The sequence below is a fragment of the Pseudopodoces humilis genome, chromosome 4, assembly GCF_049639895.1.
Source record: "Pseudopodoces humilis isolate 2021_Gansu_Grassland_sample_001 chromosome 4, ASM4963989v1, whole genome shotgun sequence".
Classification (NCBI taxonomy): Eukaryota; Metazoa; Chordata; class Aves; order Passeriformes; family Paridae; genus Pseudopodoces; species Pseudopodoces humilis.
Window position 1 is genome coordinate 61941973 of NC_142203.1, and position 12722 is coordinate 61954694.

General features: G+C 43.3%; 1 protein-coding gene across 2 annotated transcripts; it reads right to left on the reverse strand.

Annotated features, from left to right (window-relative positions):
• Positions 1-357: 357 nt before the first annotated feature.
• Positions 358-12062, reverse strand: ISL1 (ISL LIM homeobox 1). 2 transcript variants are annotated; one of them, XM_088054366.1, is made up of 6 exons: positions 11955-12062; positions 10890-11079; positions 7705-7964; positions 5435-5718; positions 3844-4011; positions 358-1573 (listed from the first exon to the last, which is right to left on the reverse strand). In XM_088054366.1, the coding sequence occupies exons 1-6, from the start codon at positions 11980-11982 to the stop codon at positions 1457-1459; spliced, it is 1047 nt and encodes a 348-aa protein (XP_087910492.1). In that variant the 5' UTR covers positions 11983-12062; the 3' UTR covers positions 358-1456. The 2 variants fall into 2 exon arrangements, with proteins under 2 accessions (XP_087910492.1, XP_005532463.1); XM_005532406.3 differs by having other exon boundaries at positions 5435-5721.
• Positions 12063-12722: the final 660 nt, after the last annotated feature.

Genomic DNA, 12722 nt, shown 5'->3' on the forward strand with positions numbered 1-12722 from the left:
CATCCAACTAGCCCTGATACAGTTGTTGAAACGGAAATTTACAAGCTGGTCGTTAATACTTGCAATAAAATATCACACTCCTTTTATTCACTAACGACCGGCTTTGCATGCAATATTTTATTTCAGGTATTTTAGCTGCTAACCTGTAAATATTTAAAAGAGGGAACTTTGTTCATTATTTAATGTTAATATTATTATTAATATTATTATTATTATTTTTCTATTCCAAACGCTTATCTAGTGAAATAGTCCTGAAGATATAATAATTCTACATATGGCGCTTTTATTTCACATCATATTTAAGGAAAGAAAAAGGACAAAACACATAGAATTAGACATATAATTCAAAGACCACGGTACAACCTTTTCTTTTTTTTTTTTTTTCTTTTTTACTTCAGCAAACAAAAAAATAGTCAACTGACATGAAAAGTGGCAAGTTTTCCGATAATAAATAATAAATTACTTTATAATTTTGCAATGCAAGAGCAAACAAAAGGAGTGATTTTTTTTTCTTTTTACTTTTCCTATTTTTTTCTTTTTTTACTTTTTTCCTATTTTTTTTTTTTCTAGAGAGTGAGAGAGAAAGAGAAAGGAAAGGAAAGAGAGAAAAACAGTCGTTATAACCAATGACTATACACATCTCTGGGGAAGGGGAAGGTTCTTGGGCAGACACATTTCAAACACAATCCCGAGACGCTTTGTGGCAAAATAGAGGTATACCTTGTTGCAATGTTTTTATAAATTCGCCTTTAAAGAGGAATTCAAAAACCTATTTTTAATCGCATCACACTTATTAGGGGGTGGATCTCAACCAAACAAAATCAAAACCCCGCTACAGGCATGCTAGAAGAGACCCAGGAAAGAACCCCTTGTTAAGAGTCAACTAAAAACAACATTGCAAACCAATGCAGCTCCACCTTCCTGCAAGGAATCTTTCAACAGTGCAGGGCTGAATTGTCTCTTTCCTGATGATGGAAAACCTACTGGAGCGTCTTTTGGCAAGGCTATCCCCAATATAGAAACAGCACCATTCGGAATGGGAGGGACTGGATAGAAAGTCCCTCTACCTTGGTTTCTCCCTAAGATGTGCAGTCAAATGAAAAGATTTCTTTTTTTTTTTTTTTGAGATCCACGAGTACAAATCCTTTATATTTGGAAAACGTCTTTTCGATACTCCTCTGATCTTTGAAAAGCGCAGGGTTTGCGGTTCTTTTAAGTATTTTTTTTTCTAGTAAGATCCCATGATTGTCTTCACAGTGTTGCTACCATATTACCTTGTCTTTTCAAATATGACTCCGTTCATCTCATGGAGCAGTTGCTTGCTAGGTTCATTACAGGGTTGTTAAATATTCTTTCCCCCTAAATTTCGAAGTCCCAACACGTTCACTTTCCCACTCTCTTCAACAGGGGTGAGGGTAAGGGCAGAAACAACAACAGATATTTGAATGAATGTTCCTCATGCCTCAATAGGACTGGCTACCATGCTGTTGGGTGTATCTGGCAGCTGTGAGGACATTGATGCTACTTCACTTCCAGTAGAATTGGAACCAGGTCCTCCTTCTGAAAAATTAACCTGCCAAAAAGAAAAAAAAAAAAGGAAAAAAGAAAAAAAAAGGAAAAAAAAAGAGAGAGGAAAAAAAAAGAAGAAAAATAAGAAAAAGAACTGTTGCTACAACTGTAAAACTCAAAGAAAAGTAGCAGGCAAAGAAGAACACAAAAATAAATATACAAGGCATGCAGCCAATAGGCCTGATACATCTCCACAGGAGGCTGTGTCACTGCTGGTTGCTCTGTTTAGCTTCCCCATTGACTTCACAGTAACCTTCTTCAGGCCTTCGGCCAAATCACCAAGAAAAAGTGATTTAAAAAATGGAAAAAGAAGACTGAAAAAATCAAGCAAATAAACAAACAAACTTATTAATGAGGCTTTCTTTCCTGTCTTGTGAGTGTGACAATCCCAATAGGATGTTCTAGTCAATTATTTAGGAGTGCATATGTTTTCTTGACATGAAACTGAAAGATTACTTTTTTCCCCTTTTGTGCACATACCAAAATAAACCTGGAAGGAGCATCCAGGAACAGAAGGCATTTGAAACCAGCCATCCTCTTTCATTCGTGACTTACAGCTGGTGCTATCTCTTCTTAATGAGAGTCTGTTTGATAAAAAAGGTCACACTATTCCATCCTAACGTGCCCCCGCTGCTCCCGTTAGTTTAGGAGTAGTGCTGGGAAAAGGCATGATTTGAAGGGTGGAGCTTTGTTAATCCAGAAGCATTTCTTTGGCACCTATTTAGCTGGCCAATTCTGTGATTAAGGCCCTTTCCAGATTAGATCCATGCCTTGAATGGCCAGTAAACAGTCTGTTCCTTCCACTGTTCTTTAACTCTTTTCAGTATCACATATTATGTCAAATGTATATCTATTAATTTGTTAACCTAACTGTCTATTTGCCTATATGTGTATGTGTATTTAGACTATCCATCTTCCATCCTTCCCTTTTTTCCTGTTTCTTGAACTATTTAATACAAAATCTCACTGCATCAAAGACTTTTAAAGTCTCGTATTTTGTTAAGGCACAGTAAGTAAAGCAACTAAAGGAGATAATTTTTTCTACCGTCTGATGGACAGCATGATTAAAGCAGTGGTTACTTTAGATGTAAGAGGATGCAAATAGCCCTGCTGCTGTGCTACTGTTTCCTGAGCAAGCATAGTGTGCCAGCAAGGGGAGCACACTGCAGACTGCTGTTGGGCAAAAGAAAAGGGATTCTGCAGGAGGGCATGATACTAAACCGAAAAGGTCTGAACACAGTGCTAGATTCAGCTACAAACCTTTGTCTTCCATCACTTGGTATAAAAAAAAAAAAAAAAGAAAAAAAAGAAAAAAGAAAAAAGAAAAAAAAAAGCCCAACAGATCAAAAAAAATGTTTGCATGTTAATTTTTTGTAACTGTTATTCTGCATCCCTGAAATACTATATACAACGTACCTTATTATTTTAAAGATCTGGTTTTAACACACTCAGGCCAGGAAACTGACTTAAGAACTTCTCTCCTTAATTCACCTTGTTGGGCCTAAGCATTGTTGGTGATATGGACCCATATTGGCTGCCAAGGGACGTAGGCATAAGGAAATGAGTTAAGGAAAGAATTTATTCTAACAGGTCTATTTTTATTTTGACTTAAGGTAGTTTATTATATTGCTTGAATTTTTCACCTAAATAGGTACTAGCAAATTCCTTTCCAAAGAACAACACTTAATGTAAGATATATATATATATATATAGATGTATGTATAGATTCATGTGTATATATAGATACATAAAGTTATATCTAGAAATACATGCTTAAGACACGGACTTTGAAATCTTAATTAAGAGATCATAATTGTCTGACAAAACAAGGACAATGGCTGACACTATAATAATGTATTTAAAATTAATCCTACAACATAAAGGCAAAATCAGCCTGAAGTGGGGAGGGGTGAACTCTAGAAACTGTTTTCACAAATGTAAGTACAGTTAAGTGACATATAAGGAATGTCTTGGTGAAGTGCTTTCAGTTTTCAGGAGTGTGCGATCTATTATCAGACCTGAGTCAGGCCTTATCCAAACTCACACTCAACTCAGAAATATCTCTGCTCTACATTAAGGTCGATTTTGCTCCAAGCTCTGTGAAATCAATTCAGTTCTCTGCTTTTATAGATGCAGTCATGCCTGCCTTGCAATTTCTGGAAAACCCAGCTAATCTGCATTGCTTGTCTCTCTGAGAGCATCTGGCACCTGGAGTGAATCGCCCATTGCTCTGACCCGGGTACAGGCTGGCTCGGGCTGGGAACCGACACTTACTAGTTGCTGAAAAGCAGGTTGGTCTATGTCACTCTGCAATGCGAAGTCACTCAGTACTTTCCAGGGCGGCTGGTAACTCTGCACCTCCACGGGGTTCGCCTGCAAACCGCCGTCATGTCTCTCCGGACTAGCAGCCACCATTGGAGTTCCTGTCATCCCTTGGATATTCTGTAAACAGCCCAGCAAAAGATGTTAATGAGCTTGGTTAGCTTTATTGTATATAACCGCTGAGTCAATAAACTGCTTTCTATCTTATCTATACTGTCGCTTGTATTTGCTTTGTTAATCTGCTGTGAATGTCTTAGTCTATTCTACTCTAGGTCAGCCTGTTTCTACTCGCTGCATTTATCACGGTGGAAGTTTACTTTCTTTCCCTTTAATCCTCCTATTCGTCCCAAGGCATACCCCCTCTGCCCCATGCTCTCTTGAACACGAGCACTCTGTATCCCGACTGCCAATGGACGTCTCAGAGCGAGAAACGGGTAATCCTGCTCCCTTCTATAGTTCGCATTCAGTCTGGTTTTGTTTTAACTGGATCATATATCCAGTGCGCGGCAGACCTGGGGTACGTCATTACTGCGCTCTTTAAAAAAAAAAAAAAAAAAAAAAAAAACACAAAAATAAAAACAAAACCCCAAACAAATAAACAAATAAACAAAACCACCCCAGCCCTCTCTCAGTATGCCCTGTAGTTCAGGCACAGTGTCCAACATAACTCCAAGCCTCGACGAATAGATTGTTCAGGCGAGTTAATAACACCGTGTTTTATTGCATTCCAGCAGGGTAAAATGAAACTCCTTAAATTCCACTTAACTAGGCAGCCTTATGAATTAATAGTCATTCTCGGGTCAGTCAATATACACAGGGAGAGTAACAGACTCTTCTTCAAGTGGACTTACAACAACAATAAAATGAAACAAATTTAGCTTAAAATGGAGACAGACAATTTGTTCTGTTGAGCCCAGTGCATTCCACTTGTTTACATCACCCATGCATCTGTAGAAAAGAGCTCTACATAGATATAACTATATCAAAATTACCCTGTAAACCTGTAAAAATTTGCATTGCATTTGTCTTTATCTGCAGTAAGTGCATTGATAAACACACACACTTTGTAGTATATAAAGTGCTGAGAAAAGCACCTCTTATTTTATTTTTACTTTTTTTTTTTAAACTATTTTTACTTGTGGATTTACTCATATTTAAAAATACGGAAGAGGGCAAAGACATCACTTTCTCCTTAAGGAGTCCTTTGGATTTGCAGTTTAAGTATTAGAAGAGACCGAGTTTATTACATCCCATAAGCTCTGTAGGTCTCATTCATGCTGCAGAGAAATTAGTCTAAGCTCCTGTGTATTCTTAGTCCCACCAATTCTAAGCCTAAATCGGCTCCTCGCTGTGGTCTGTTTCGATTGCATTTACAGCAGAAGCTAACAGGTAATGGCTAAACGGTATCGTTTTCATTGCTTCAGGGAGATCGCAAAAAATTAACAGCATCAAACTGAGCACTGGTGCTGTCCGGCTGGACATACATCAAGCGTTTCTCCTTGGGAATTAAAGCAACACACGGACAGAGGCTGAAGCCACTTACAGTTTTATCATTGGGTTGCTGCTGCTGAAGTTGCTTCATCATAATGCTCCTTTTTTTGTCCTTGCATCGCTTGTTTTGAAACCAAACCCGGATGACCCTCGGGCTGAGGCCAGTCATTTCTACTAGCTGCTCTTTCATGAGGGCGTCAGGTCTGGGGTTGGCAGCATAGCAGGTCCTCAAGGTGTGAAGCTGTTTTTCATTAAGGACAGTCCGGACTCGGGTGGTCTTCTCGGGCTGCTTGTGGACGTGGGGCCGCAGAGCTGGCTGTCTGGCAGAGATAGGTTCTGCTGTAAGGGAAGGGGAAGGGAGGAACAGGATCCCCATGAGTAGGAAGCAGGGAGTCTGCAGAGACTATGAATCTAAACTGGTGGGACAGGGGAAGGTGGCGGGCGGGGGGCGGGTGATGAACCTTCTTTCAAAGGCCATTCAAGCACTCAGATCTATCGGAGCTGCTGCAGCCTCCTCTGCTTTATGCACTGGTGGAGTGACTGACATTTCTAACTCCACAGACAATTAATTTGCAAAAACAAACCACCCCCCTAAAACCCCTAATGACGGAAGCTTGAACCTGTATGAAACTTGACACGGGAGGGCAAGTTAGCTAAGGTGTATGTGCCCTAGAAAAGGAGTAAGAGGGCTTTATGTATTTATTTTCTGACAAATCACCAAAACAGACCGTTCGCCCGAAAATTAGCGAAAGAATACTTCTTAAATTAATCATAATTCGGGTCTGCTTCTGTTATAGTGAATCTAGCTCATTTTAGCCAGAAGCCATGATAACGTGCAACGGCTCCCGGCAGTTTGGTGCTTCCAAACCAGAGCAAATCAAGCCAAATCCTCTGCACCGTGCCAATGGGGAAAAAAAAAAAAAAAAAAAAGCCTGCGAGAGCTCTGTATCTCAAAGCACGGGAGATGAGATTTATCTTAAAAAGTGGAGGTGCTTTGTGCATTTGCTTATGCTTGGGATGAATAATTAAAAAATATTTATAGTGCTTTTAAAAGGAGAGCAAGCCCAGCAATTCGTGGAAACTGCCAAGAAATGCAAAACTATGGGTGGCATCACATCAAGAGCTCGAAGTGGTCCTGGTGTTCTGCTATTCTGCTATTCTTCTGTGCGTTGTGTAGCTGTAGCTGTTGTGTGTAATTTGACCCAGTCAAGGGAAAAACAAAAACAGTACCTTTTTTTTTTTTTTTTTTCTCCTAAAGCTGTTTAGCTAACAGTCAGAAGTGTTCGCTTTTGTACAGTCGGGTTCCGACTTTTCTAATTGTAACAATACATCAGCAAATGTGATGGCGACGATACGGGGGCTTCAAATCTTATCAGTATTGTACCTGCCGACACACTAAGCCTTTCGGAGACATGCACAAACACGATATAGGGAGCACAGTCTCTCTAGAATTCTGCCCTGATCAGTTACGGGATTAGTTCTCCCTATATATAGATATGTCACTTGAAAGCAGCTCAGAAGAGGAAAATGAACCCGTTTTAGAATAGCTGTACTTACAAACAACTTTCCAAGTTACAGTTACTTGCACAGCAAAAAGGCTGGCCAACCTTGTATTGTCCAGCCTACTTAGCCTCATAGAAGTGTCCCTAAAGCTGAGCGTCTCTGAGTATCTGACGTACCAGTCGAGAACTGGAAGTGTGAATGAAGCTGTAAGGTGGGGCGACTCTGAAGTTACGAGACTGAGTTTTGAGATGAAATTCTCATCAAATTACATGAAACGTTTCAAGAAGGCAAGAGTCACTTTAAAAAGCAATTACCGAAGATTAGCTTGTTGACAGTTTTAAATTACAGCCTAAGCGCCAGCCTGTAGTTATGAAGTCTATCTTTTTTCAGACCCCACTTCCTCTAGCGCTCAGAACAACTTCTGCGCTCGCTCCTGAGGCAGCGGAGACGTCTGAAAGCGCAGACCTGCTCTCCGCAACGGCTCGCCCCTCTCCGGCTCAGGCTCACGGCTCGGGGAGAGCGATGGAGGAATCCCGCACCCGGCTCGCGGTGGGGGCAGGAGGAGGGCAGGCTGAGGGCGCGGTCCCTCCGCAGGTGTTCCGCCTCACTCTTCCCGCGAACGCGGGCAGCTGGACCCGCGGCAGCCCCGAGCGGGAGGCGCGCCTCCGCCGCCGCCTCTCCGCGGGCGCGCACGCTCGGGCCCGGCTCTCCAGGGAGGCGCGGGTCCCGCTGGGACCGTGGGGCTGTCCCCGCCGCCCGGAGCGGCACCGGGCATCGCCAAACCCCGCGGGTTTCCGCGGCGCTGGGCGCGGGCGGTACCTGCCATCTGCAGCGGCCGGGCGGGATGCAGGGGGCTGAGAGGGTCCCCGCCGCCCAGGCTGGCCCTCTCCACCACGTCGTGGTCTGCCCGGCAGAAGAGGCCGTCCTCCCGCAGAGCGAATTCATCGCCGGGAATGAGCTGGCGGCTGCAGGCCACGCAGCGAAAACACTCGATGTGGTACACCTTGGCGCGGGCGCGCATCACGAAGTCGTTCTTGCTGAAGCCGATGCTGCATTTGGCGCACTTGATGCCGTATAACCTGAGCAGGGCCCAGCCCAGAAAGAAGGAGAAGGGAGGGAAGGAGGGAGAGCACGGGAGGGGGAAAGGGGAGGGCAGGGAAGGGGCGGGGGGGAGAAAGGAAAGGGAAAAAGAAAGAGGTTTTCACTCCCGCTCGTGGGCAGCCCCTGGCCCCACGTAGACGCGCCACACGCAATCCACTGTTTTAAAAATCATGGAAAATACAGAGGCCAGAAGAGGAAAGGAGTAAGCCGGGTTCACTTGCAGCCAATGCCCTGACCCCCGTGCCGTAAAAGGCGGAGTGGACACAAACACGCCGGTGGAAGAGGAGAGTTGGGAAGCAGAAGTGTAAGAAGAAACAGAAAAAAAACCAACCAAAAACCACCCCCTTTCTTCTCGAGGATATCAGACCTCTCCCTCTTGCCCCAGCGCTCGGGCTGCTGCAGGAGTGGGGCCTCCCTGCTCTCTCCCTGCCTCCTCACCTGACCTAGCCTGACCTGGGGCAGAATTGGACTACCCGGGCACACTAGGGAAAGGCGAGACTGCCGAAGCTGCCATCCAGGACACAAGCCTGCCAACTTCACCAAATTGTGATACTTTCTGTGCGGAACGCATTCAAGACTTGTTGCCGCTCGATGTGTGTTCGGACTGCCGTCAACTTAGCCTCTGGGACCCAGCAGGGATGACTGCCAGCACAGGGTCTCTTCCCCTAGTTCCCTCTCACCAGATTAATTTAATACAACAGTATAAGCATAGCACACATGTCTCCTCAGGGTCACATATATAGCAGTGTAACTCCTCTCTCCCGCCCCCAACAAAAAGGCAGTTTTGGTGCTCTGGCTCTGCAGCTTGTCTCTACCTCAGCGTCCCTGCCCCGTCTCTCCTCCTCCTGACTCTCCCACCTTGAGCCGAGGCTCAAGAACTCCGGTTCCTACCGGAGGAAGGAGGGCATGGGAGGGCAATCTCTCGCTGACAGCCCACAAAGCAAATTATGAGTTTCTGGAGTGGGTGGCAGGATTCTCGCCTCCCATGGAGGAGCAGACGACCGTTCAACCACCAGTAGATAAACATAAGAAAATGCTCCAACTCAGGTGTCGAACTGCACACTCTCTCGTCTCCCACCGGGTGCTTCTCTGAGAAGTCCTTGGTATGATTAAAGCTAACATCTTTCCATAAATGTATGAGTACATGCACCCATGCACGCTCACCATCCACGGAACTGTGAAAACTGCTCCTAAAACTGAGCTAATATTTATCCCCACCAATTTCCTCACCAGTATATTCCTTAGAGATACAGTACGTAATGCATGCTTGTAAGTACACACTTTAGCTTTTATGGTTATAGAAGTAATACTATATTCACAGCTAGATATACCCGAATAACAGTTTTGAGAGGAAAAAAACCCAAACGGCTAAACAGCAAAATAACAGAGTGATCGTAAAGTAGGTGCAACCATAGGTACAAAAGTTGCGGTGATTGCCCTCCGGTTTGACACTTAGAGATTGGCTCATGGTCTAATTCAAAGCCAACTTGTACATAATGCACTTTTTCCTTTTTAATTGTAGCAAATAAATTTATTCCGTATTCATTTAAAGCAGCTGTTTTTTTTTTTTTTTTTTTTTTTTTTCTTTCTCCCGCTCAATTTTATAAGGAGGTAAGTGAACACATTTCAGACCAAACGTTTTCCTTTCATTTGAATTTAGAGAAAGGACAACATTTAAGACAACGATTCCAGTATTCTCTTAAAAGTAAAAAATTATAAAAAAAACCCACTCTGGTTTTCGCCATTTACGAACTTGGAGAGTAATCTCACAATAGCTTGAAAGAATAGTCTGCTTATAAATTGTGCACTAGCCAAGGAAGGACTCGAGGGTTTTATTTAAATTAAGAATTACAAAGAAATTAGAAGATATCTTAGGAGGCTAGGTGTTTTGCTTCCAGAACTTTCTGAAAAAAAAAAAAAATACTGTTCATACCTCAGTGTCATACAAACTTATGATTTGGCAAACCCAGTAGGCGACACTGAAACGGATCAGCATGACCCAGGAGCACAAATAATAAACACACTCGAAATTCCTGCTTTGGTTTCTCTATAGTGTCAGCATTGGCAACTCTCACATTTTATCAGTTACCAGATTTTAATGTGAGGAAGGAAGCGGCTCCATTATCTAAATATACCCAATTGTTCGCGAACAGATGATGGGCAATTTGATCTGCTCTGTCTAATTCATCAGTACAGATAAGATAAGAAAGAAAAGGCAGTCAGATATCACCAAAGGGGTTAATATTTAAAAAAGATTAAATATCAGTTATTTTAGCTAAGAAACATTTCAGTCTAGCTTTTAACATCCCCAAAAAGGATCCTCCAGTTCGAAGGAAATTTGGCATTTGTTTTTGTTTTCCTTTTGTTTTTTGTTTTAGATAGGCCTAGTTTAAATAGGGTTTTCTTTTTTTTCTTTATTTTTTTTCCCTACCCGTGTATTTATTTTTACGGCATACGTGCTTGAAGTTTCTTTCTTTAGAATGCCACTATGTCTTTGCATAAACACAGAGATGCATTTCTCAGGTTGTCTTAGAAAGTGATCTGTTCCGTGTTGCTCATAATATCTACACTTATGAAAATATTCTTCGTTATCTACAATAACCTGCGAATCTAACCACTTGATTAGAATCGCAGGATGCATTGCCAAAGTCCTCAGAAAGGTCCTACACGGTCCCGAACCTAGTTCCAGTGATACAGGTATTTGCATTTGAAAAGAAGAAATAAAAAACTTCACTACTAACTTTTTTCCTCTCAGGTCTATTCATGGGAAAGCACCTAAAAACATACCAATTATCTTTTACCCACTTCCTCACAGCTTTCCCTCTTAATTCCTCCGTCAGATTTATAAAGTTAAAAAGAAAAATAAAATCTCACCGAACAGTTAAACAATGTAAATGGCGTACCTGATATAATCTCTTTTACAGTAGGTTTTGCCATCCCTAACAAAGCACGTACAGGTCTCGTCCAAATACTGATTACACTCTGCACACTTCAAACACGCCGCATGCCATTCCAAATCCGGAGAAACCCTCAGAATATACTGATCGTGAATTTGATTGCCGCAACCGACACATAGGGAAATCAGACGTTTTTCTGAAATGAAAATAAATACATGATTGACTAACCGTTTGCTCTCCTACAGAGATAAACACACTTTTAATGTAATTCCCTTATAAAGCTTATTGTGGGAGCGTTGTTTGGTCTCTGCCTTTTTTTGTTTGTTTGTATATTGGGGGGGGGGGTGTGTTTGTTGGGGTTTTTAGGTTGTTTTTCTTTAAAGAATATTACACTATTGGATGGTAATTGTAGTGTGCCATCAAAACCTTGTCTCGCTTAGAAAGGAGGCGGAACATATGTTAAAATGCAAATGTGAAGAATCTTTGGGATGAAGGTCCTCATTTCACAAACCTTGCACGGAATCAAAACTCCAAACTCCCACGTTGTTTAATTTTTATTTTATTGTTTGCTTGTTTCAATGCCCTGCCTTACAAGGAGAGCACCTATGTGTTTCATTTCGTATTTTAAGAGGCTCTGACTGGAAACGATGAAGTATGGTTGGGTGCACTTCCCACTCAGCCCTTTCCCTCAGAAGAAGGGAGTCGAGGCTTCTAGCAAGAACAAGCATCGTTACGGTTGTCACTTGCTCTCTTTTGCGAGTCTAATGCTAATACCGCTAGATCGACTAGGTGCTGGATAGTCAGACAGCCTCATCGCAGTTTATCACGAGAAGAATTTAAGCCTCCGTGGTTGGAGATCCCATCAAAATCCTGTCTGTTCCCCAAACTTTAAGAGAGTAGGACCCCAGGCTGTTAACATATAAGGCTACGACAGAGCAAGCATGCAGGCATGGTAACAAAGGCACCTTCTCTACCATTCAAATGAAGTTCAACACTTTAGCAGTTCGTCTGCCTGAGACGATTACAATAGACAGCACATTTATTCCAACAACGGTAAAGATTCCGCCTTACTTTTTGGTGGGTCTCCCATGTCTCCCATATCTGTAAGAGGGTGTAATGTCCACAGTGAAATGGTGTACGGTTTCGTTTTAAGACCCCAAAGTAGGTTTGAGAGCTGTCGCTAAAAATAAGAATAGTAATAATAATAATAATAATAAAAAGTAGAAGTATTAACAGAGGCAAAAAAAAAGAAAAAAAGAAAAAAAATAAAAAAAAAAAAGAAAAAATCGAAATCGAAAAAAAAAAAAAAAAGGAAAAAAAAAAAGAAAATGGCACAAAACACCGCCGGCGGGGGAGACACTGTCAGGGCTGCGGGGAGAGAAGGGGGGGGGCGGTGAGGCGGGGTGAAGCGGGGTGGGGGGCGCGGCGCCGGGGGCGCGGCGGGGTCCGTCCACGCGTAGCGGCGCGGCGCGGAAGCGGTGCGGAGCGGTGGCGGCGCGGCGCAGGAGCGGTGCGGTGCGGTGCGGAGGCGCGGCGGTGCCGGACTGGGCGCTGGCGGCGCGGGCACTCGCCTCGCCCTTATCTCTTACTCAAACTTCTCTGCTCCAACTCAGCCCGCTCGCCATTGGCGCGACGTCACGCGCGGGCACGTCACGCCCGCGCGCGCCCATTGGCTGCGCGGGGCGCGGCGCAGCTGCCCTGATTATCATATTTCAGCGTCTGGCGGCGCGGCCGCCCGGCTCGGGTTCGCGCGGCCAACTTTTCCTTGCTCCTTATTTGTATTTCCCTTTATACTTTCGTCTTGTCGGTCTCCTCCATCGCCATCGCTTATCTCCCGTC

What these genes read in the sequence shown, in the direction of transcription:
- ISL1 (XM_005532406.3), bottom strand. Translation starts at nt 11,982, where the DNA reads ATGGGAGACATGGGAGACCCACCAAAAA. An exon ending in CCGGCCGCTGCAGATGGCAG is followed by an intron (nt 5,722 to 7,704) that starts GTACCGCCCGCG and finishes CTTCCCTTACAG; the next exon opens with CAGAACCTATCTCTGCCAGA. An exon ending in AACCTGCTTTTCAGCAACTA is followed by an intron (nt 1,574 to 3,843) that starts GTAAGTGTCGGT and finishes TCTTTTTGGCAG; the next exon opens with GTTAATTTTTCAGAAGGAGG.